This window comes from Rhynchophorus ferrugineus, unplaced genomic scaffold (genome assembly GCF_030347505.1).
Source record: "Rhynchophorus ferrugineus isolate W39M unplaced genomic scaffold, kcgeb_rfMv2 rfM3, whole genome shotgun sequence".
Lineage (NCBI taxonomy): Eukaryota > Metazoa > Arthropoda > Insecta > Coleoptera > Curculionidae > Rhynchophorus > Rhynchophorus ferrugineus.
In genome coordinates this window covers 21,477,144-21,504,686 of record NW_027472582.1, presented here as the reverse complement: position 1 = coordinate 21,504,686, position 27,543 = coordinate 21,477,144, and the positions used below count along the sequence as shown (strand labels likewise).

Below are 27,543 nucleotides of genomic sequence, written 5' to 3'. Positions count from 1 at the left end.
TTTTAGTACTTTTTACCATTCTAATTCTACTTGGTTTAAAATTAAATTATAAATTGCATGTTATCTATTGTTATTATTATAATATTCAGCAATTTTTTTTTCTTTTCTTTTTTAAAGTTAGTTGATGAAGGAATTTATACATTTCCGTCTCGCTTATACTACTGTTGGAAAATATAATTACATATAAAATTAACTGCCCTAACTAACTTAAAATAGTAATTACTATTTTCAATCGCTATTTTTTTAACTATCGACTGTTTCGACTGTTTTCAGTCGATAGTTCCCAACTCTAGTTGTTACAATTATAATGGTACATTGTTTCCGATATCTTCCAGCAAAGTGACCAACATATCGCACATGCAGAAAATCCTCTTGTTAACTAATAGATATTTAAAGGATAAATTTGTTGTTGGTACGAGAGTTATTTATTGTTTACACTTACTAAAAGTAGATTGCTTAATATTTTTGACATTCATTACTTGCACCCTGTTTAATTCAAACAGGGCTTTGGCAATACAACACAAAAAGAGTGTATTTATATGTTGATTTTAATAAATAAGTCCCAGGTTACCAAAAAGTTTCTTTGATCAAACAGAAGAAGGTTGTATTGTATTAGGTGCCTATATGTATTTTGATCATCGATATCTATTGATGAAAATGCGAGGTATTCTTGTAAATTACTGTTAAATAATCTAGCCTAACTATTAATTTCGATGGTTTTGACACTGATATGACATAAAAATAATAATTTTCCGTTTAGGATGACTAAACTATCCACTGTTAACACATTCACTGTTTCAAGACATTTACGTGCGATGCGAGAGATGCAAAAAGAAGTAAAATGGCTACCATAGGAATTTATTGAGTATACCATCTCGTATTTTTCGTATTTGGTACTAACGTAACTTAGTACGTAGTACGTAGTTTTAGTTCGTAACTAAAAGTAGATATATTACAACAATTTCCGGCGTAGAAAGTCATAAGTTAGTCCAGAAAAGCAATTTAGATAGACACCGAAGCGGAATATTCATTGGTATAAATTTTTGCTTAGTATATATGGGCTCAGAAAGGAGTACTGTATTAGGAGCTGCTAAAATCGAAAGAAACTATTAATATAGATCTTCCTAGGTCAAATGAACAAATTCAACGACGTGCTTCAAACGACGAGGCAAAAAAAAGACAGCTGGGAAGTTCTACCGCATCAAGCGTACTCAACAGACATAACTTTTTCCTGCCATTGGTTCAGTTTGTCATTTGGTCACAGTTTCTAAATGCTGGAAAACTTCAAAAGTGGATCAATGGTGGGATCACTACCAAACCAATATCGTTTCTTTGATACGGTATCACCATGTTGTTCGAAAGATGGGATATATTGTAGCAAATTACGGGAAAATATTTTTATGATACGGTACCAATTTTTTTCAACAAATACTCTTTAAATTAAAGTAAATGTCAGAATAAATGCTATCACCTAATAATTGGTGGTAAAAATATGTATGCAGCAACCCTTCATGTAGCGGAAAAGAAAGTTTTGAGAAAGACATTTTTAGAATGTTTTTATTGGCTGCATATAAATATATAAACAACTCTCAGAAAAGGAGTTTCAGAAAAAGTGATTTATTATAAAGGTTAGACTGATAATCTAAAACGACAATAATATCGGGCTAGTCTCGGAGTATCATCAACACAGTAAACGTATTCTTCGTTAAACTGTAAACCCTGTGCATTCGCGTAAAATCGGAATTTATAATCGGAAATAATCGCCGGACGGTCACCATTTTTGACGTTACGTGCGAGTGGGATAGATCGTTGAGAGCATATTTTTAATAATAAAAGCCAACAATTGGTTCTAAAAATGGAAGCCCAAAAGTAAGCATCCTTTGATTTTATTTAAATTTTATATAAATTTATTAAAATAAATATTATATTTCTAGAGAGAATTTAGTGTGTTAATTCTGCAAGAAAACATTTCTATGTATAATCCATTATTTCAACTCACATTATGAAAATACATCTACAGTACGTCAGCCACCAGCTAGAGGTAGTCAATTAATTAATGGAGTTTGTCCGTTAAGAATAATAAGAAAAATTGCATTGACTGGTAACAATTAGAACTATATGTTTTATTAATAACATCTATTTTAGGTGAAGTATCCCCTGAATATATTGAGTCACATGCGGGGCATAAATAAGAGATTTGTTACTAAAATTGGTAAAAGCCGAAGAGAATAAACCTAAAGGTCAATTGACTGCAGGTCTAACTATTGATAGAATTTTGTAGAATGCTTGAGTAGTAGAGAATAATACTTTAAGGATAAATGTGCTGACAAGAGTTGGCAAATAGTTTCATAAAACACATAATATTAATAGTTAATGACACCCTAATGATCTAACAGCTACTACTCTAAAGGTAGAAAAGTGGAACAAAGAGCATTTCTATTTAAAATAAAATAGGTAATCAGTTCATGTTTTATACACTGATGTATTGACTAATAATTTAATTACTTTTACAGATTAGATACAACTAAAAAGATTCGAGGAGTCATTCTAACAAGCAAATTGAAAACAACTTTGCCATTTCCATAATTTTTTTGCGGGTTACTATAAAACTTTCCGTAAATATTTGTTAAAACCCAACAAATTTTATAAAAATTTACTTTTGTTTTACCTTGTAAACTATAAAAAGTGTATATATAATTCTGTAGTATTCTTATAACAATTCAGTCAACATAAATATTACTTTAATACACTTCCATTCCTGTTTACAATTTTACAAATTTATTGGTAATCATGTCAATGTATAAAGCAAAAACATATTTAAATAAAATCAGATTAAGATGTTACTTTTGCCATCATATTCATTACGTACATTTATTTATATTTAATTCTACCAATTCAGTCAGTATCAATAAGTTATTTTACAGCAGGTAACATCCAATAATGAACGTAAAAAATTAAAAAAAAAGTCTAACTTCAACGACCCACTTCTCTTGGATGCTGCATCGTAAATGTCGACCATATGGTAAAAAAATTGATTATATCCGAGCGCACGAGGTCTGTAGACTAAGGATTGCTCACTTTGCGTATTACTAGATTTGACGTCTATCGATGTGTAACCTTAAAATAGATATTTATTGCCAATAAGATCAAGAAAAGTCGTAGAAAATTATGGAAAATATTGTAATTGAAATTAATATATATTAATTTTCATTAATAATTTTCTAGTAAGGCGAATCAGTTATTTTGCTATTACTTTATATTTAATATTGTCATTTTTTGACTTCCGTATTTGTCCTTGTCTAACACAAAAATTTAAGAGAACACGTTATATTTTTTTTCTATTTTAGTGGATTTTTTCGGGGCCTGGTCAGTCGCAGGATAACTTTTGAATTCAACAATGAAATATTAAATATAGTATGATCAAATATTTATTATAATAATAAAGTATTTTTATGGAAATCATAATTTTACAATTTATATTTAATTTATTTATTGTAAATAATGCTTAAGTATTTAAAAAAACATGTAGTTTGTTAACGTACCTAAAAATCCAGTAGCACCCGTAATAAGAACTGATTTTCCCCGTAGAAAAGGGATAATGTCGCTTCCTTCCTCGTCTATCCTGATATCGTTTTCCTTCAAATACAAATGCACCGGATAGTCAAAGTCATCCCGATTATAAGTCCCATTTTTGATCTTTTCTAAATTAGATGGCAACTTCTTCCTGAGGACGGTCGGTATATTCGATTCATCCAACATGATTTTTGGTTAGATCTAAAAAAAAGTTTTATCCTTTAGACATATGTCAAAGTTAAATAATATCAATATAAGTCTATCATAACTAAAAACTATTCTAGCTTATTCTAGAGATTATTAAATCTCACTCTATGTGTCTATAAATAAGTTCGTATGGCAGTTTGCGTTTGAGTCTACGCACTTCACTGTCATCGCGCACATTTAACTGTTTGGCGAGTGCATTGGGATGCACCAATAGTTTTTCAGAGTACTTCGCACTACCAATCCGAATCAGACTCGTTATGGGTTCTATGAGGATATAGCGCTGAATCAGTTTGTTGGACACGTAATATGGGGGCATCGACGATGACTTGCAACACTTTATCCTGGAACCTCTGGAGGATATCTATGTTAGATTTGCTGGTAGCACCCAACAGTTCAATACCTTAGCTCCAAATGGGCTTAAGTATTGATTTATATAGCAAAATCTTGTTATCTAATGATAATTTAGAATTATGCCTTATGAGCCAGTACATTTAGTTTAATGTTTAATTTTTTTAGGTTTAGATTAAGCCCAAGCTGTTTGCGTTTTGTAATTATATGATGTCAAACGTCGATCGAAGTGCATTCCTAGTAGTCCATTTGGCAGTCCATTTAGAAAATGGTAAGGAGGAAATCATTCAGAATTTTCTTCCGGGGCAGTTGGTTTCATTCAAGTCAGTCGACACCGTTATGAACCAGGATGGCGTAGTCAAATATCCCAAGGAGTCTTTAAATTCACTTGAATTATCTGGATTACCACCTCACAATTTGAAGTTAAAAGTAGGATCAGTTGTCATCATGCGGCGTAACATCAATCAACCTCGACTGTGCAATGGAACAGGACTGGCTGTGAAAAAGATGATGAATAACGCCATTGAGGCAACAATCATAAACGGAAAAATACAAAGGAGAGGATGTCTTGATCCCGCGTATACCCATGATTCCAACGGATTTACCATTCGATTTTAAACGTTTACAATTTCCAGTACGTCTGGCCTTTGCGATGACCATAAATAAATCTCAAGGCCAGTCGTTGGAAGTTTGCGGAATCAACTTGGAGTTTCCCTGTTTCGCGCATGGACAATTATACGTCGCGTGTTCGCGCGTCGGAAAACCGTCATCTTTGTTTATTTACGCACCATAAAATAAAAAAAAAGTAGTTTATCAAAGAGCTTTAAATTGATTAACAAACCGTATCATAACTGTGTGTGTCTGTAAATATCTAATTGAAACCTTATAAATAGCCAGTATTTCAGGAAAACTGTGTTTTTTAAGTATGAAATATCATGTAATAATCGAAAATAATAATAAAAATGTATTCATACCGAGCATTTTTTTAATTAATTACGGATTATTAGGTCTTTTATTTATCGATTGAGGCACTACGAAGTCTGCCGGGTCAGCTACTATTATATAAATATTATACGCTATATGTTTATACTCAAATCTTTAAAATATGGTTACGGTGAGCTTATTTATAAGTGGAAGTTGCATTGGACCAGCAGATCTAAAAGAATTATAAAAATGTTTCCTAGAAAACGTTGAATCTCTTATCGGTAGTCGAAATAGTCTAGGAATATTGTTTATGTGCACAGAGAAATAGAGATATAACTTTAGAGGAAGTTTTGGGGAAATATTTTTCGACGTACAACACCTAGAAGTCGCTACTTTTAACTTATTACTTGCTTTAATCGTTATCCTAAGGGCCGCGGCGGGATCTGATTGGTTCACATCGTTTCTATGGTGCGTTTATTGTTTATTTTATTTCGGGCGCTATTTTCAGTATGCTTGATGTAAGGAATAGTGCGTTTAGATTTTTGTAAAGTTTAAAGATTAAGTTATTAGTTCATTAGTACATATAAGTCAGTTTTACAATAAGTAAAATTAATTCTCGGTTTACGAAGTGTTGTATACCCGGATGCACAGATACTAAACGAATGAAGAATGGCAGGTGGCCTTTAAAAAATTGTTGATAATGTTAAAAATCCCAAACTCACTGGATTAAGTATCAAACACATTTATGATCGTTATAGCATGTTTTGTTGTAAATTGGGGTAATTTTATTCATTTTAATAATCATATAAAGTATCAAATATTTATGTTTTAATTTTAGAAAATAATCTCCTTCCGAAAGAAACTATGCAAACGGCGATATACTTTTATTCTTGGATCAATTATGTGATAGTTCAACAACGACTGAAATAATAGCTACTGAATGCAAACCTTTCAAGAGAGGATTAACTGAAGTTCAATACACCAGGAATTTTGGTGCAAACCAATTCAGAACTTGAATAGTGCTTATTGTCCAAGTAAGAACACATATGTTAAAGTGCCATAAATTAACAATTTAATAACTACCTTCAACCCCCTCATTGCATTAGAGAAAAAATAAATGTGTAATTATCCGAATAAATATATTGGCTTAAGACTACTTAACTAAGATAGTTTAATTTTTTTTGAGGTATTAGAGCTCTTGGATTCAGGAATGCACATCCTTCGGCTAGTATGTTTGAGAAATCATTTAAAGTATTCATTAGTAGATTCAATACTAATGGGGGATATATTACTGGGAGTTGAGAAATTGCAACTTGACTCTATACCTTCAATTTCAGATGTTCCTATAAGAACAGACGACGCAGGCAATATCTCATGACTCAAAAAATTGTTTTATGATACTCTCAGTAGGTCTTTGAACTATCTGTGTTATTTTATTCCGCGATATGCCACGTCGATAATGTATATAACGTATTTTTTGTCAAATGTCTTTAAAAAATGTAAATTTAAAATCTTTTTAAATTTACATTAAAAAAAATTATAAATATTTTAAAGTATGCTTTTAACAACGAGGGTTTATCTGGACTGGACTTACAGTTTAACGTGGGCTCCGAACCACGGACCTCGGCATTAAGCCTATCGACTGGCGAGTGATCAATCTATAAATCATCCCAGAAGATATCCGGTCTTCCCAGCCTGGTTACTGGCGTGACTGGGATCATTTTCATTGCCTAATTTTACACTCTTGCCTAGGACAATCACAAATTTTAAACAATCACAAACATAAATTTACGACCGTACCCTAGCAGGATTCGAATCCGCGACTATCGCAACAGATAGAATATTAAAAATACTAAGGTGTAAAATATAAAATATACTTTCGAAACAGGTGAACAGAATTTTAGCAGGGAAAGGCTCATAGTTTGCTTTCAGTATAAGAAAATAAAAAGACAGAACTATAGCAGATCGTATTAAATTGGTTGCCCTAAACAAAAATGAATGACCGATAAAACTCTATCTGGATGTTGGACAAAGTAAAACTTTTCTCCAGAGACACCTATTGTATTTTCTCTCTATTATTGTATGAATATTGTTTGTGTGTTTAAGTCACAGAACAAATAGTAACTTGTAACCAAGTTTTGGTCGTCCTGGTCACCTGTTGGCACGCAAAGCGGGTTTCTTTACCACGGAGCGAAATTATAAAATATTATTTACATTTCAGAGGAAAATTAAAAAATGAAATAAAAAAACATTTTATTTATATACTAGTTAATATTTGTATAAAATAAATAGTTCGCATCCTAAAAAATAATACTCATATTATGATTTTGCACTTAAATCAATAATATTTACCAAAATCGAAAAACAAATATAACATGTCACAAAGATGTCGTAATATTTCCAATCGAAGAAAAAATAAAAGAAATCTGTAATGTTTTTATCTCTAGTGATGTTCATTTAAGTTCCCATTCTATATTTTTATGTATTGCGGTTTAAGATAAGGTATACTATTGGAGTCTGAAGACTTATAAAAACTAACAATTTTTAACTTGATGTTTTTATTATAAACTGATATACTGTGGAACGCTTAAACTTTTAAATGCCGTTTAAGAGCCGTAGCTTGACTGTGACGCTGTTCTGACTTTTTGCATGCTTTTTTTGTCTATGAATACTAATTTAAAAAATATTTTATAATACACTAATGTTGTTACCGTTTATTGAAAACATTAATTTTGTAAAAAAATGTTTTCATTAAAAAAAAAACGCTCTTTCTATTTAAGATTCAAATTCTCGCCTACACGTAGTCATATGACGTCAATAAACAACTAGTAAACTATGAACTTTGGTCACGAAAGCATCAAGATTATTTATTTTACGTGTTAATTAGAAATATTAAAGTATATAAGAGGAGTGGTTCTATAAAATTTATAAAAAGAGATTTACTTTTTTTTCTAATATCGAAATTGTATCAGAAATATTATTTTCTTGATCGTTGAATTAGTAAATTTAAAGTATATTAACAAAAAATTATTTTATCCACTTTTGATATCTTTATTGCACTCGTAGCGTAATTTGATCTAATTTGTGTTTATCATAGTTGTATTAATATAAATTCATTAATCCTATTTTATTTAGATAAACATAATATTTTAGTGATTGTAGATTGTTGTTATTATTTCGATTACAGAATAGCTAGGTTCTAGGTTCCATAATAAACAAAAAAGTATAATATGCACTATAACCTCAACTTTCAGCTTATTATCAAAAATCTGAAACGTAAGATGTAATTTTGAATAGTTATGCAAATAGACGTAAAACTATGTAGAATCTGTCAAAAATATGTTATGTTGTAAAAATTGTTTTTTAATTTAACTGTATATCGTATTTTCTAACGTTACAGTAACGTCATCACGCAAACAGGTTATTTGCTTCTGAGTGTGGAAAAGCCAAAGTTTATGAACACTCTTAGAATTATAATGTATAATATAGAATATACATAACTTAATTATATGTATGAATATATGTATACATAATAGAAACAATATATTTTTAATATATATTTTCTCTCCTTTTTACCAACGAGGGTTTATTTGGACTGGATTTGTTTAACGTGGGCTCCAAACCACGGACCTCGACATTAACTACGGCTGATTGGCGAGTGACCTACTTAGAAATCATCCCAGAAGACATCCGGTCTTACCCAGCCGGGTTACTGGCGTGCCTGGGATCAATTTCCTTGTTGAATTTTACACTCTTGCGTAGGACAATCACAAATATTAAATAATCACAAATATAAATTTACGACCATGCCCCAGCAGGATCCGAACCCGCGACTATCACAATAGTAGGCGGACCGTTTTGTCGCTATTACCACTGCGCCAACCAAGCCGGCGAAACAATTTATTATATTTTAATTTGTTATTGTTTCTACTGTGCATAAAAAAATATTGATGGAAATATCTTTTGTGATATGACGTTCCTAATAGCATATTTTATAATTAATGACGGAAGGTCAGGTAAAGGTCTAGTAATTATTTCACATTCGAAGGTCCGACATTAATAACCTCAATTAAAATAATATAGGAAAAATAAAATCATAAATTGGATTCTTGCAACGGTTTTTCTGATTGTTTTCTTTCTTTTTTTGAAAAGGCGATTTTATTTCAATCACAATTCACACATAAGTAATGATTTTAGGAGTGTTTTCGAACCTAGGTAATTTTAATTTTGATGAAATCGAAATAAGTGGTAATCAAAAGGGACAGAGTCTGGGTTATATGGAGATTTTCATCATAGCAATAGCAAGGAAAATGCCTTAAGCCTCAATGACTAATGTAAGTTTCAGTTTAATTACTTGTCAAATTGAAATTACTAAAAAATTTTTGTTTTTTTTCGACTGGCGAGTGACCAACTTTAGAAATCATCCCAGAAGACATCCGGTCTTATCCAGCTTGGTTACTGGCGTGACTGGGATCATTTTCCTTGTCGGATTTTACACTCTTGTCTAGAACACTAATTTTAAACAATCACAAACATAAATTTACGACCATGCCCCAGCAAGATTAGTAGGAGGACCGTCCCATCGCCTTTACCACTACGCCACCAAGCCGGCAAACTTTTGGTTTATATCAGCTGATAATTAGCGCCTCCTTCTGATCCTACGACAACCAAAGTATTGCCTTGATAGCAGGAGTAATTCTGTTTTCTGTGGATTATGCTGGTGTACCGGACTTGACACAATTGTTTTATTTTGGACTATTTTGGTAGTAACAATACAAGAGCTTCTGAGTGACATACAGTTACTTCAATATCTTTTAACAACCTGGAAATGATTCTACATGCTATTATTATACTGGCGTATCTTCGTGTTATGTTTTACCTTAAAATTATTATTTTCGAAGTGTAAGAACTAATTTATATAAGTAGTTTCAGTTAGAGAATTAGTCCTATATATTTTCATAAGGATGCGCTGCCTTATCATATGATTGTAATAGATTTTCATAAAATAATGATGGAGTAAAAATATCTCGCAATACACCTTTTCAAGGTCAACGTTTTTAATGGAACAAAAAACTATATTTTGTTGAGCAGTGTGGAACATGCTTGATCCATGTGTCAAGCCTATCTGTTTTAAGACTATTTGAGTGGTGAACAAGTGAGAAGGGTTAGGTCTGTTTCTTAATAGATAAAAACCGTCAGTGTCATTTTGTATCGTCCAACCAGTCGCCACTTTCTTTCTTTGAATAAAGTTTTTGGATTAAACAGTTTTTAAAGTAAATTATAAATAGTTTTTTTGTTCTAAACCCTTTCACACTTTATAACCCTTTGAGATATATCGATATTTTTTTCTGTGGCCAACATTTTTAATTGAAACCCGTACCCATTGCAGCAGGACCTATTCTGTCGTTTTAACCACTGCAACTGCCAAGTCGGAGAGTAAAAATTTGAAGAATAGTTTAAAAGAGATTTAGTAGAGATGATTATGATATATAGAGAAAATTTACAACGAATTTCAAATAAATTGGCACAGCAAAAGGACTTGAAAAGTGACGAAAAGGAAATAAATAATTGTAGGATTCGTCGAATGCATAAACTTCTAGACCAATTGTGATTTCCACGATGTTTACAGTGCTTAAAATAGGTATAAAATATTCTCATATGAAAATCCATATTGCTATAAAATTATGCATATTGCTTATTGAAAATTCAATAACATGCATATATATGCTTTGATGTAAAAGTTGATATTATTTAATTCAAATATTCATTATTTCGTGTTTCTGATGCGTTGTCTTTAATTATACACAGGGGCTGAAAATGGACTTTTCAAGCGTAACAAAGAAAACGCATTATTTTTTGTTCAAAATTGGCTTTATTCATCAACGTATTCTCCATCAAAAGCCACAGAATCATTTCAGCGCCGCTCTATAATTTCAATACCACTTTTGCCACACGATTTATCTTTTGCCTTAAAACAGGCCTGTCTTCAGTTGCTGTCCACTCAGATAACGGTAGTTTTGATTCTGGAGTGAAGTGTCAATCCATGTTTTATCCATTATTACATATCGACGCAAAAATTCCAGTTTGTTACGTTTAAACATGACCAAACACTGTTCAGAATCATCAACACGTTCTTGTTTTTTGTTAGCAGTGAGCAAACGCGGCATCCACTTTGAACATAGTTTTCTCATAGTCAAATGTTCATGCAATATAAAACCAACACGTGCTTTTGATATCTTTACGATGTTAGCTAACTCACGCAACTTCATTTTTCGATTATGCATCATGAATTTGTGGATTTCTTTGGAATTGCTTCGCTTGAACGGTATTTTTTTTCATCAAGAAGTGTAAAATTAAAACACGAAATTGTTTTTGATCCATGGTATTGATAATAACAAAAGTAGTGTCACTCTTGAGTTCGCAATAACTCACAAACTTATGAGTAGAATATCACGAAATTTTAACAGCTTTATTTTGAAGTTTATACTAACTGAAAAGCGGCAAATGCAATAAAACTATCTATGTGTTAGGCATGGAATTTTTCAGCTCATGTGTTATGTTATGTTAAGGTTGAAGAAGCTCTCATGAGGGAAATCACCTTAGGGTGTCGGAGAATCCCTACCGTGCATAGTCTGTTTTACTTCAGCTGAAACAGTTTATATAGACCAGCTAAAATATTCGGAAATAATCTCGTAAAGTAATTGAAATTTAGAAAAATCTTTTTAGGAATATTATTTGAGCGTTAAAATTATATAAATAAGAAAATTGATTTTTTCAAAATTGGAAACCAAAATTTAAATGTTGCTATAAGTAAAATTTTTATAATTTTTTTAAATCTAGATGTCACATAATGAGCAGAACAACATGTTTGACAAAAAGTTGAGTAGATCAGATTCAAAATCAAGCAAATGGTTAGTGGGAAGATGCTGTCAACTTGACTTAAAATTAAAGAGATTGTTTTATCATCAGTCACAAGTCATCAGTGGTGTGAAAATATAGCATTGCTCTAAAACATCAGACGATGTAATAACCTAACACTGTCAAATCAAGGTTCTATGAATAATTACCAATGATTATCGCTATGTAACCAAGACAAGACGACAGAAATCAGAAGATTGAAGCGAATCAAACTCAATGAACTTATATAGTCGTAAAAATAGTATAGTAATAACTTAATACTATTAACTTTAGCTTAACTGACCCTTTTTTAATGAATTTTAATTTAGTTAGGTAAATATATACTGATTTATTTATTCCATATTCGCCTTGTTTGTGTATTGATGCAAGTACAAGCATAATATGTAGGTAATGAAAAATACCCCGAGAAGAATGAAATTTTTGATGAAAATATCGGAAAATGCGAAGATTGAGTATTATGGCAGATAGTCACTAAATAGAAAAAATCCTGATAATAAGGATAACATATTATTATATAGTCTATTCAAAACAGTAGTGACTCATGTCATAAATATGTGGAACGAAAGTTATAAATTCGTTTTACAGTCAGACAATATTTTCCTTCTCATTTTATTGTATTTAAAAAGTGATAAAATAGAGAGGTAAGCATTTTTAGTATTAAATATTAATTGCTGAGGTTTTTATTGAAAATATTTTAGCGTGTTGCAGCTGCACCGAATATTAGTACGGGCACGGTCACTAAAATATCTCAAAAAATATAAACCCATATAACCTTAAATTCACTAAAAGAACCCGTCTTTATGCCAAACGGGTGACGAATCAATATCTGCTTGATGTTAGCTGTTTCAGAGATCAAATATACGAAATGTATAAAAACAATAAGTAGTTTTTTCAATCGAAACATAATTTAATTTATTTCATAGAAAATTGATAATCTTGAAAATGTCTTTAAAAAGCTGAAAGATATGTAGCAATTTAAGGGATGTAGAACATCCCTTCATACACTGTTGGATCATATAAGATTTAAGTGGTGTAAAGATACGACACGATTGGATTTGATGGAACTTCCAGACATTGCTTTTAAATGAATACAATTTTTTAAAACATATAACAAAGTCAAGGAAAAATTATTACATCAATTTGTATATTCAGATGAGACATGGACATTTCAGAATGGTAAGAACTCATGGCAAGATGATGAATGATGAGAATGATGAATATATATATTGTAAAGACAACAAAAGTTGATGGAAAAAGGTAAACGTTGGTTAAAATGTATGAGGAGCGAAATAATTCTAACTGTTTTGCAGATATGGCAAATGTATTAAGAAAGATGCAGTGATTAAATCTAGTTTTATCAAGAAAGATGTATACAGATGGTAACAGAACAAATTAAGGAGAAATACAGTAATATCAAAGTTACTTTATAAGGAAGCATTGCATCGAAGGAAACAAGAATTAAGCGTAAAAGTTAAATATGATCTCTAATGAATTTACTTAGATATAAATTTGTTAATTAGATGGATACCACTACACAGAAAAAGCGCCTAGAACTCTACCTATACTAGTATGGAAAAAAGTTCAATGGAAATATAATAAAACAACTCTAACCTATAAATTATTGTGGCTGTTTAATTAACTGTAGTTTAAGTGCTTCAATAAATATGCATTAGATGTACTATAATGTTAAAACAAATTATAATACATAACATTTTTGTTTAATTATTTTATTTAGATTAGAATTATGTTATATGTCAAAGTCAAAATGTACTAAAACAAACTGAGTTGATGCGGCAACATTGCGTCATCAATTCAGATCAAGTGGGTTCACTGCTGTTTTGAATATACTGTATATAAAATTTGTTAATTACATAATTATATAACCCTTGTCAAGTCAATCATAATAATTTTTTTGGTCTTAGAATATTCAAATTTATTTTATGACTAGCGTATGATGTTCGGATTTCGGAGTTTTTTTTGTTTTATAGATTATTTTACAGCATTTTTATAATCATATATATAAAACTGAATAGGAATTAAGACGGATGAACATTTTTCTAAATAGCGTTAATTTGACCCTGGCGAAAATATTTATGGCCGCCAAATAAGAGGATTTTATAACGCGGAAATTTTTCAAATATTGTAAAACTAATAAGATATAACATATACACTAATATGTAACCTTGATCATGGTAAATTATGACGATTTACATATAAACTATCCGTTTTATGCTTAGGAAGGTTACTAGTTTTTTTTTGTTTTGTATTTCTTTCAGTTAATTTCGTATTTGAGCCAATAACAAAATTTATTTAACAAAGTATTATTAAAAAATATCTTATTAATTTTAAAGAAATAAATTTATTAAAATTACACAGTTGGGATTAAATTTGGAGATTGTGAATTATATCTCGAGTTATTTTTACACAGTTATTTTCTTGAATTGTAACTAAGTAATTTTCTTTTATATATTTTTATATATTTAATAATAATAATGAAGACTACAGGTAAATGTAACGTTTATGAAACCAAGGAAGAATTAATACATCATTTTAACTTATGCGCAACATTGAAAACTATATCAAGGTAAATTATCATATTTTTTAATGTCAATTTTGATGATGAAAATGCATGATGTCGAAAATAGTTTTCATGGCCGGCACTATCGCAAAACTTAATGGACCATATATATGTTTCTTAATGTAATGTTCCTTAGCGTTTATTTAATATTCTAATATCAATGCGTCTTTGGACAGGCATATTAGGTAATAAATTAAATATTCCTTATTTGTAAGCCCTGGCATTGTTGTTAATGAATATTTACTGTTCTTGAATTTCATAAATTATTCTAACGAGACAATTAAATTACAGTTAGTGTAATTTTTTTAGAAAATTGAATGTTTTATTTCGTTTTGAGTAACAAATGTTATTTTATCGTGGTAAGTAATGTGATATTATATGGTTATGACGGTTTCAAATCGAAATGTTACATTGAAAGTAAAATATTAATGATTCAAAATGAATTATGTACTTGTACTTTGAACTTAACTTTCGTTGTTTCTTAATTACTTTCTTAATAGTTTTGTTAATATAATATTTTTTAAAATGCTTAAGTTTTGACTTCTTCTCGTGCTTCCTTTGGTGAAAAAACAAATACTTTTTACCCGATTTAAACATTATTTAGAAAATGGGGAACTCAATATATTATTGAAATATAGTTGTCGAAAAAATTTCGATATTTTCCAGAAAATTAATATTTTCTCGGATTAATTACTATTTTTTTTGTTCCGCAATATAGTAAATCTAAAATATATCGATTTTTTAAATATTGAAAACGATGGAGTTTTATTTGATGGATATTGTCCTTTTATTTAATTTAGAAAGAATCCAAAAAAAAAACTGATTAAATAGGTTCTTAGGCATGATGATAATTAGGATGATATGCATGATTTACTTGAAAGGTGATAAAAGTTGCAGTTTCTAAAAGTTAATAATGCATTGAATTATCATATATTCACTAATAATTAAACCTAAGCTGAACCAACTTCAATTCCTTTAAAAAATAATTTTAATCGTGATTTTTTAAAATTATATTTTAAAGACTCTTTTTAGTACTAGAGTAACTTTTGTGTAAGTTTTACTACTACGGTACACGAATTCGAAATTGCAACCACAAATATATAGTACACTATCGTAGTAGGAGGACCTTTTGTATCGTCTTGACGACTGCTCTACCAAGCCGGCAAACAAACAAGATTTCGTTCCAGAATTCGGTTTGGTTTCACATTTAATTTTAGAAAATAATCTTATAATATATTCTATTTAATATGTCCTTGATAATAACATGACATCCAAAGGATTTACTTGTCATAATAAAAATATAAGGGAATTTTAATTATAAAAGACATTTCAAAAGGACATATTAAAATTGTATATCATATTTAATATATAGAACGTTTGCTTATTCAGTGCATTCTTGTTGAAATAATGTTAATATCGTTTTGATACCGATAACGTGCCCGATCTCTTTGATAAATCATTTAAAAAAACATGAGTTCTGTAAAAGGTCAAGTTCTGGGATGCAACGAGGAATTAACTGCCTCGAGCTATCCTGCACGATCATTGCAGTAATGTTGTCAGCAGACATTTCGATGGTATACGGGTGCCGATTTAATGTATACTGATTCAAGTTTGTTAACAGAACGATTAATAAACGACATAAGACATTTAATACACAGAATATCATGACTTTCTTCTCTCGCTCAAAACTGTAACATTTTATAGTGATTTGTCCAATAATAATTAATAAAACTGTTAAAGCATCTCTTCTTGAAAACTAATTATTATATGATCAGTATGATCATCAATCCAGCTGCTGTTAGTTCCACAAGATTTCGAAAATATTTCACAAAATCTGATTGCTGATGATGATAGGCCCAAACTGTTTTAGTCTCTAAAAATGGTCGATTTTGTCGACACCACCTTAGTGATTAGGATATTTATTTCAGCTGTGGGTACCACTTTCTTTTCCGCTTGAACTTCAGCTTCAGCACCTGCTTCAACCGGACTCCGTTTACAATAGAATGTACTCTGCTGACAGTCAATACTTTATCTTGTCATCATTTTAGGATAAGGTGTTAAGCTGCATAATAAATTCGAAAAAAGACGGAAAATCAATAAAAATTAATAGAAAGTTGAATTTTCTCTAGCTTTTACAAATTATCTATCTATCTCTCTCTTGGTAAAGTCGTCATTAGGAATTTAAATTTACAGATATAAGTAAAATAATTGACAAATCTGATGGTAATGATGATGAAATTTAAATGTGTGGCTCTCTACGTTCAAGAGACATTCAATATCATTCACAGCCTTTTCGATTATCATTTGTTTCAATCGATTTACTGGTAATGCACATGTAGGAGAAAAGTGATAAAAAGGTATAAATTAATTCAAATTATTTTATTCTTTTCAGTGTATTTTGTAAACAAATTTTCTCTTATATAAAGTTAATAAAAAGTAAATGACATGAATCAATAGCGATAAATAACTCAAGATATATAAAATTAAAAAAAAAACATGTTACACTATGTCAAACTAATCACCAATACTATGTTTTATATATAACAAATAATAACCGAATAAAACTTCTTGAATCAGGTAAACATAAAATACTAGCTCTGTTGGCTGCAGCTAAAAATAGAATCGATCTTTTCAAGATTCCCTTTAATAGCAAGGAATCGCTAACACACGAGGTTTTAAAGACTGAAGCTTAAAATCGCAAATGAACATTAATTGCCTTAATTTTTAAGACTTTCGATAAAATGGTCATTAAAAATTAATGGTTGGTTTTCCACCATTTATATATTAATTGTGAATAATTATGCCTTAAAGTTTGTGTTATATAAACCAAATACTATAACAATATTTGAAAATTTATTTGAAAAGAGGTATGTATTGTTGGTTAAAATATTTAATTGTGTTTGCATGGGTTGGGATTTCTAAAAACCAGTTTAGTAACGAGGATGTGTTTATGATGGTTTTTATAGGTTTGGTGGTTATTAGTTGTTAGGAATGAATTTTGTTAAATTTTTGTAAAGTAATATTTTAAGCTGCTAATTTTTATGAAATCAATCAAATGAAAATTGTCAAGACATAGTTAAAATAATGTTATTTATGTCTTTCATTTTGAAATTTGAACAATATGTCATTTATTTAGATATATATTAAATATATTTATACTATATATATATATCTTACATTAGATATGCTTAGTACAATCTTAATTTACAATTAATTTATTACTACTATTCTGTTGTACTTGCATTAATACACAAGCAAGGCGAGTTCGGGATTAATATATCAGTACCTATTTCCCAAATTAACCTAAATCTACTAAAACTACTTAAGCTAAAGTTAAAAAAACATTTATATAACTGTGTCGTCAGCAAATATTCCAAGTACTGTTTCTTTGGTTTTTGGGATATCAGCACTATAGAGCAGATATATGAGTGGTCCCAAGACACTACCCTATGGAAGTCCAGCCGACATAAGTTCAAGTGTTGAGAATGTCCCTTCCTTCATCCGAGTTTCTAAATTTTATTTCGAATAGATATGATTCAAGCAGTAGACAGTAATTCCGCGGTAGCAATTTGCTCATATTGTATATTAATCTCAAATGCCATACTCGGTCAAAAGTTTTTGACACATCTAGGAATATTATAGGGCAATATTTCTTTTCTTCGAATGCCTTTTCAACCGCTGTTACTCTATGCGTTTGATCGATTGTCGAGTGCTGATTTCGAAATCCAAACTAGAGATCTGGTATTTCTATAAATGATTTAATAGTTTTTAACAGCAATTTCTCAAATTTGTTGTATATAATAATAATTTCTTTTAACAGTGGTCGTTAATAATTTATAGTAATGTTTTGATGTCGTGGCCGTGAGGTTAAAATGTTAGTATTTAGCTTTTGTTATCAATAAATTATGAGTGTGCATTTTTACTTAAAAACGTATTGTTTAAAAACAAATTTGGTTAATTTATACTTCGATTAAATGAAGAATATATGTCATGGATCATGACGCTACTGCTCACAACATCAAGATAATTATTTAGTATTAGATTTTACAGTGTTGTTTGTAAGTACAAGTACCAAAGTACAAAAAGCCATGGGTTAGTCCAAAGAGTTGCTAAAAAAACTGAGTGAAACTCCAGCTGAAGATGTCTACCAATGTCTGAACAGACCAGCAATAACATATAACAAATAAAGTCACGTTTCAAGTCTTGTAAAGTATATAATGTTGTAGTTGAAATGGGATGTTATGTAACTTCTTGTTCAGATCGATGCAGCATTGATTGGTTGGCACATAGGTTCGAGATGCTGAAGAAAATCAAGATCGTTCTTTCAACACAGTATTGCCATATTGCCAAAAAGATAGGGAATATTGTAGAAAATTGTTTTAATATTCTGATTTATATTTATTATATGAATTTTGCACCACCTTTTTACAGTTAACCAATCTTTAGTATTAATAAATTTAAGTTTAATTTTGTTTCATTTTTAGGAAATAATTTGTAGGATTAGATTTTAGAATCTCCATGATATTATTCGAAATTATTTTATTGAATTTCGGTTTAAGTTAAATAATTTAATTAAAACGAATTTATTACTGAATACAAAAGACATGTGAGGCAACATTATGAAATCAGTACCAGAATATTAAAACATAACTGTCAAAAGTCCTGATGGTTTAAAATAAATGTGATTTTAACTCGTTTATCGTAATTAAGAATTCACACGTGTTTTATGTTAATGTTGCAAATTTATAGTTTTACATCTTTGAAAAATTTATATAATATTTAAATCAAGTGAAAATGGAAAAACAAATTGGATGCTATTGTTTTCTTTTATTTGCGATCTTGCTTATCATGTGACTTGGTATCTTAATTTATTTTTACATTATAATAACCTGAAACAAGTTTGTTCATATTTTGTATGTTTACTAAGGTTGAATAATTACTGATTTAGTTATTAAATAGTGGTAAAACTTTTTAAAAATTAGTCATTCATTAATTAATTGAATTCTTTGGTTTCGAATTCAATGAGCCATATTTTCTAGAAAAAATTGTGTTTGCTTTAGAGTGATTGTATAGTGTTTTCAGACACAATTATATTGTACTTCTTCGAAACTCTCAGGTAGGACCTGTGGTGTAAAATTGTAAGGTTGTATTATTCATGAGTTATAACTATATTGTTTGAACAAATATTTCTTTGGGAAAAGCTTATGAGTAATATATAAATGTATATATTGCAAATAAATGCTTTTGCAACATGTAACCGAATAAAGGTCATAAATATTATAAATAGGATAAATATTTTAAGATTAAATAAACATAAATATATAAGCACTTATAATTTGTTCATGTGTAGATTATATTGAATTTTTATTAATTTTTTAAGTTTTATTTTGAATATTATTTGTACCAAATTATTTTATTAAATAAAATGATTAATCAGTATTTTTATATGGTTAATGAATAAAAAAGAAAGAACTCATAAGACTGCCTTTTTTTGAATTTATTCAATTAACCGTAACTAAGTTGATAATCAAGAAAATTGACAGATTGAAAAAGACAGGTTGACGTTGGTTTGGCAATCGTTCCGCAGTTACTCGAAGCGTTTCTCGGTGTAGTTAAGTGGAGTTTAAACAAAAGTATCGGAACTGAAGCTATAAGATCACAAAAGGTAGATTGAAGGTGTTCAATGACCCCTATATAAGCTACATCAAGTATGAAAAACTCAAATTTTGAAAAACACTCCGGATTTCCGGTACATGCATCACAGCTCAAGGTGGAAGGCCACCAAAGGCATTTTGTTTTGCAAACTAATTTTGTTGTGAATTAATATAGTTTACTGAAATTTGAACAGAAGTTTGCAGTTCAGGGTGAACGGCAACCAAATGCGGATTGCAGTAGCTCTCTTTCTTACCTTTAAATTATCGGAATCTAAAGTCACCAAATCTGGAAACCACTCCATAGAGAGATAACATTGAAATTTGGGTAGAAACAGTGCCATTTCGAGGATCTTCAAAGGTAAACTGGCAGAAGAAGGCAAAGGAGATACTCAAACATAATTTTACAATAACTATAATATATCCAGATGGGACAATGACCACGTCCATCTCTGTGATCTTTTCTTCAGGAAGTGCGTGTCATACGATTATCTGCTAAGAATTGTGTCTTCTACCCTCAAGCTTAAGTCAATAGAAATGAATTTCAAATTCACTTGAATTAAAATAAATTATCATAAGCGGCACACTAATAATAATAATAATAAGTCTTGGTGGCGCAGTGGTAAAGGCGATAGGACGGTTCTCCTACTGTTGCGATAGCCGCGGGTTCGAATCCTACTAGGGTATGGTCGTAAATTTATGTTTCTGATTGTTTAAACTTTGTGATTGTCCTAGGCAAGAACTTAAAATCCTACAAGGAAAATGATCACAGTCACGCCAGTAACCAGGCTGGGTAAGACCAGATGTCTTCTGGAATGATTTCTAAAGTTGGTCACTCGCCAATCGGTAGGCTTAATGCTGAGGATCGTAGTTCGGTGCCCACGTTAAATAGTAGGTCCAGTCCAAATAAACCCATAGTTGGTAAAAGGACTTTAAAATATATTTAAAAAAAAGTAATAATTTGATGAATTTAAACACATTAATCAAAGGAAGTAATTAAATATATTAAAGATTACATTAAAATAAATAAGATAAGGTAAATTAAAATATTACAAATAAAGCAATACTATTAATATTAAATTAATTAAAATGTTATTAAATAAATAATTAGTATTATTTAAGAAAAATTATACCATATCTAAAAATAGTATTAGCATATTTTACTAAGATCTCAATTAACTATGTAAAACTAGTTAATAAGAAAAATATGTATGTTTTCAACTTATAAACATCTTTGAGCTTCTTAGCTATGTGCGTTGGGTTACATAAATGCTAATAATAATTTCCTTTACCATTAATATCAGTCATGAAAAGTATTTGACGAATAAGTAAATGGAAAAATTATTCATAATTTATTTTTGTTATAGTTATATATGCAAAGTACTAATAGTTGAAAATATAAAAGTAGTTACATTTACTAAATATAATTTAATAATATTTATATAATAATGTAAATTTAAATCATTATTAAAATAATAAACGAAAATGTTACTTAATATGAACTAGTATTAATAACAAGAAAATGATATAGAAATATTTATGTCCTGTAGCATTTTAATAAATTCTATAATATTTACTTCTAGTAATATTTAGCCCTTCGGGTACTTCAAAATGAAAAAAATCGTACTATAATTGAAATTCATAGTATCAATATAAATCGTTGAAATATTAAATAAAAAGATTACTTACTTGAAATTAATTAACGTTATTATGCGTTGAAGCACTAAGCACGAACAGGAATGACGTACAAGTAACAGCAAATAATTGGATGCTTTAAATTAAAAGTTCAGCGATGCTATCGGAGCAAAGCGGAATGGTTGACTAGACACAATTTTTGCGAGCAGGTGGTAGCTTAAGAAGCTCGGAGTTGTTGTTCGACGAGTTGTTGGAGTCTGGTGTTTCTTTTATGACGCAAAATCGAAGTGCGATGTTCGCGGGATATATGGCGTTGATGAGTTTGCATGTGAGCTCAAAAATCTATTAAAAACGTCAACAAAGACGATGAAGATTTTGGGTTATAACTAATTAAAAATATTTATTATTTATTTTAATTTCTATGATAAAAAGTTTGTATGGTGAGTATTAACTGGACCAAAGGATTTGAAAATTATTATGTCATATGATGATTTATAACAAGATCAATTTTTTTTTGACATAATATTGAACAAAATTTTAGTTGAAAATTATTTCTAATTCTCCAATGATTCTGCCTAAAATAGTAACAATATGAGCTGGAGAGGCTCAAGTAGCTTTTTTCCACTTGGTGTCGTTATCAGCCGGAGATAAGTTAGGGTTATAAGGCCAGCAATTCTAATCCTGAAGCGGTGTTCTGCTATATTATAAATCCCCTTTTATCTATAGATTATTATATATACCATTAAAACTATACTAAATTTTTTGTTGTCTTGTCCGTAAAAGTCTTTTTTTCTTACTTTTAATGTTATTCCTTTATTTAAAATCTAGTTATAATATTCTTAAAGTTTTTTTATGACAACATTGATTCGTATTGGGTTTTTTATGTGGTATGGATGGGTAGTCTGTGACGGCTATGTTTTTGGAGGCTTTTGTTAATATGTGTGCAATTATTCAGTCACTGACACGAAATCTGCATATTATGTTGCACGATTGAGAAGCAAATTCAAATGATAAAATGTTTTTGTCAAAACAAGCCGGGGAAAATTGATTCTTTTGATGACCAAATAGGAGATGACCGGTTTGACAGACAATAAGCCAGCACTCGTCTGTTAAAAAAAAACAGGTAGGCTGAAAACAGCGTCCTTATTCGTGAGTGTATACAGGAGAACCCGAGTCACAGAAATGCATAAGAACTTACACATTCATCATTTTTGTGTTGAGACTTTGCATTCGTATAATATGCAAGAGCCCAAAATTGACTATATGACTGTAGTCCTTTGTTCTCTAATTAGGCTACGAAGAAAATATTCGATGAATAACTTAGCGATGATATGTATTTTTGGTCGGGGTTTTGGGGAATATGTAAACAAAATGTTACTGCTTGGTTGGTCTTTGGTTGGTTGAATTGGAAACCAAGAACGTGTAATTATACCTTGAGGTTCTCTCTGACGGAATTGTCTGAAGCCTCAAGTTTATGTTAATAAGCTCAAATTGGCCGATGTCGGGATTGTATATGTAATGGAAAATATAATGGAATATAAGAATACAATTTCTATAATATTTCAACGACAACACGTTGTTATTCAAAATTTCTATAAAATTTTCGAGAATTATTTAATTATTATATATATACTCTTTTCAATAAAATATCCAATGCCATAGATGACGTTTAATGTACTGCCAAATGCAGTTTGTAAAAATATAAAATTCGTTTTAAACTTGGACTGGTTTTTTCCTTCTCATATCATGCTGGTTAAAAAGAGATAGAATTCTGTCCGAATTCATCGGAAGATGTAACCGAATCAATCTATAAAATTCGATTTGTCTTGGTATGGATCGACCCTGCTGTCAAATGTCTATCAAATTTTTCAAAACTTTAGTGATAAAACTAGAGGTTGTAAACAGGCAAACGTTGTAAATTGAAATAACGAGTTAGTGCGGGAACATTGCCACTTACTGACGTCATACATTTTGATAAGGTGTAATGGCTGCTTTATTGAATAGACTAGAATGTAACTTATAAGCTGCTGTATCAGTCAAATTCTCGAGAAATAACTAGTGAATTTTTTAATATTGATATTCTAACATTGTTACTACTTCTTGAAGAATTATTTGATTTTTATGCAAAATTGTTATATAGTTAAAACTATTATTTTTTGAAGTGATTTGTATTTTTTCGTAATTTTTTTACTTTCTTGTCTGTTGTTTATTGAAACATAAATGGGAATATGGGAATTAAAACGATTGAGGAAAACGTTTAGGAATGGCTACCAGAAATCGTATGATTTACCAACCAATTAATTATTTAATATATTCATTCAATATTTGTTTCGTAGTAATGAGATTTAATATATGTGGCGAAGAAATGGTTACTCATCATAATGTTTTGGTGAAGGTTATATCCTTGAAATATTCTAATATTGATTATTATCATTTTACGTCATTTGAATAATTAGATAAAATAATTTTATAGATGAATACTTGATAATTTTATGTATCCTGAATTATTTTATATTTTTAATTTTGATAAATATTAATTTTGAATACGTAATGGGCTTTCAATAATGTTGACGAGAAAGAGGTGTTGGTGTTCGCCAGCAAGTTTTTAAAGTAAAAGAATTATTTCTATCCATTAATCATCATTATTGTTTTAAACATATTGTAGATATCGCAAATTTCCTATCCTTAACTTTAAACACCTTTGATCGATTAGAATATTTAATAGTTAATTATTCAATTAGGTTGGTAGGATGGTAGCGCAGTGGTTAATGCGATAGGATATACTACTGTTTTAATAGTAGAAGGTTTGAATTTTGCTCAGAATATACGTCCTTTAATTAACATGTGTGATTATCTGTGAGAAGGCGTGTAAAATCTAACAAGAAACTACCACCCCAATGACACCACTAATTTGGCTGGGTTTTCGGTAATCAGTTGACGGAAGTTACGGATCGTAGCTTATGTATTATCTTCATTTTTAACAGTAGGCAATTATTTTATTTAATTATTACATTGTTACTAGTCGTTGCGTTTAACCTACAGTTTGTCTTTATGATAATTTAAATCTAGGTATATAACTAGGAGGACCCATCGCCCGATCTCAGTCTCTGGTGAAATAATGTTTATACATGTCACTACTGTATTTTTTATTATATGCACCTCAATACACATTACACATGATCAGATGGTGTGATTCTTTTGAGTCTGTGTACTGTTCTGGTGGTATCCAAAAGCTGCAATATTTCAATAAATCTCATGAGAATGGAGTCTTTCCTCATGCCCCCTTGAAATTCTCTTGATTTCTTGACTGAGTTCTATAGTATTTGGGCGCGCCCAAAATACCTCTCAGGACTTTGTTCTGAAAAATTTTTATTTTATTTATATTACTCATTGCAGAACACCCCCTAGTTGAACTCCGTATGTCCATATAGGTTTCAATATTTGCTTATATAATAGCAAATATTGATATATAGCAAATATAATAGCAATATTTGCTTATATAATAGCAATTTATTATGTACTGATAATTGTGATTTTCTTCCAATTAGCCAGTACATTTTCCTATATTTCAATTCCATTTCTTTTCTTCTCTTCCTTATATGTTCTTTCCGGTGAAGTTTTGCATTAAGATTCATTCCGAGATATTTAGCGTTGTTGAATATATAGAATAATTTGAATTGAATAATAGAATATATAGAATAATTTGAATTGAATAATAGCTATATAGAATGATAGTATTATTTAATTTTATTGATCCTTGTATGGTCTGTTTATAGGTGAACTACACATGTACAGATTTACTTTCATTAATTCTTATTTTCCAAGCTTGTGTCCAATTATTTATATTGTCACTTGCCTGTTTCTCGTGAGGCTTCTTCGCTATTGTCTCCGACAGCTATAATCGCAGTATGGTCAGCAAATGTAGCTATCGTAATATTCTCTATATTCTTTGTGATATTATCACAAGTCTAGAGTAGATAGAGCATTGGTCCCATTACACTTCCTTGGGGTACACTTGCTTTAGCTTCTTTTATAGTAGAGTAAGCTTCTTCTTGTTTGACTAAACATTCTGGTTGTAATGTACTATTTTAATAGTTCGGTGTGTTGTTTTGGTAGCATTTTCTGTAGTTTGTGAACAAGGCTTTCATGCCAAACCTTATCGAAGGCTTGTGTTACATTTCAGAATATAGCTGAGCATAATTTTTTACTTTCGTAAGCTTTTTCAATAACATCTGTTTTCTGTGGACCTGGTCAATTGTTGAATGCTTGTTAATAAACCCAAACTGGTGTTTTGGTATTAGTTTTTTTTCTCTCTATGATCGATTTTGTTCTTTTCAACAGGAATTTTTCAAAAACCTTAGATAGTACTGGCAGCAGTGATATAGGTCTATCGGCTTTTATTTCGTTTGTTGACTTCCCAGGTTTTGGGATCATTATAATTTCCACCATTCTCCAAATGCCTGGGACATGTTTTGATCTAGTTGTATTTGTATTGATCAAGTTGGTGAGTTTTATAATTCCCTTTCTTGGTAGTTTTTGCAGTAATTCTCCTGTTATTAAATCGTAGCCTGGTGATTTTCTGCGGTTTATGTCAGTTTTAATAACTTTGGTTAGATCTTTCGGCGTGAAATAGTCAGTCATCAAATTTTCAGCTTCTATGTCCGGCAAATTCTATTCAATATTAGTTTCATTTGGTTTGAAAGTTCTTTCTAGATATTCAGCAAATGCTTCTGCTTTCTGGTTATTGTCACGTTCCCAATTCCCACATAGGTGTCTTATAGGTGGACTGTGTAGACATGCGCGCTTTAGATATTTTGTGGCTTTCCAGAGTGAATAATTAGTTTTTTTATCATGTGTTAAATTTCTCAGATAGTATGCGATTAAATTTTTTAAAATAATATATTAAGGGGTCATGAACTTTGATAACATTATAGGCTTTAATTTAGATATGTTCAGGTATATAACAATATAGTATACAATATAATTACATCGAACATAAAATTGGTTTTCGAATGGCATTAAAATGAATAATCGACCTGGGAGGCCAGATACAGACTGAGGAAGAACTTGATCTTGAGGTGGGGAAATTGATCAAGTGAGATCTGAGTGCTGAATAAATTTAGCGTAACAAGATACCCCAGCAATCAGATGCAAACTAAACGGTGACAACTACCCTAAAGGGATCCTAGAACTAATATTAAGAAATAATATTTTTCCATGGGTCAACAAGATGAAACTAAGCTGTATAATCTTACATCACAGCAGATACATGAAATTAAGCAATTGAAGGGCTTACTAACAATGCTAGTATTTTCTATGAATAGCTATTAGAAACTTAAAAAGACCTATAGTGGGAACGTTGTCGATTAAAAATGTGGATGGGAGCTGGGTTAGAGATAATCAAAGAAAGGCTACAAAATTTGCAGGCCATCTTGAGAGATTGTTTCAACTCCATGCAGTGGATGAGCTTAAATCATTACTCTGCGCCATTGGACAGGAATGTATGAAAATTCCCTTTGTTATTTGGACCGAGGTTAAGCAAAATATAAAAAATGGTGTTAAAATTTAAAGGAATTTCCAAGAAAAATAGCAATTAAGATCATCAACCTAATAAGTGCTTTATTTAGAGTACAATATGTACCACAATCGTGGAAGGTGGTTGAGATAATCATGATTCCTAATCCAGGAAAGCCACTTCGTGAAACAGCG

At 30.2% G+C, this 27,543-nt stretch overlaps 1 protein-coding gene and 2 long non-coding RNA genes across 6 annotated transcripts in view; 2 read left to right on the top strand and 1 right to left on the bottom strand.

The window, feature by feature from the left end:
- The window catches only part of LOC143192753 (fatty acyl-CoA reductase wat), an 83,796-nt gene that overhangs the window by 14,431 nt on the left and 41,822 nt on the right, over positions 1-27,543 (bottom strand). For 2 of the 4 annotated variants that reach the window (XM_076398303.1, XM_076398306.1), the window contains exons 1-2: positions 21,889-22,163; positions 3,543-3,774 (exon numbers count right to left, since the gene is read on the bottom strand). In XM_076398303.1, coding sequence (XP_076254418.1) covers positions 3,543-3,759 — 217 coding nt within the window. In that variant the 5' untranslated portion in view covers positions 3,760-3,774; positions 21,889-22,163. Of the gene's footprint in view, positions 1-3,542; positions 3,775-8,719; positions 8,740-21,888; positions 22,164-27,543 lie in introns of those variants that run through there. The other 2 variants (XM_076398304.1, XM_076398305.1) reach the window with 2 other exon arrangements.
- LOC143192754 (uncharacterized) lies at positions 1,782-2,286 on the top strand. Its single transcript, XR_013004874.1, has 3 exons — positions 1,782-1,869; positions 1,935-2,041; positions 2,146-2,286. It is a non-coding gene; the product is annotated as an uncharacterized LOC143192754 (long non-coding RNA).
- On the top strand, positions 2,315-2,697 carry LOC143192755 (uncharacterized). Its single transcript, XR_013004875.1, has 2 exons — positions 2,315-2,454; positions 2,514-2,697. It is a non-coding gene; the product is annotated as an uncharacterized LOC143192755 (long non-coding RNA).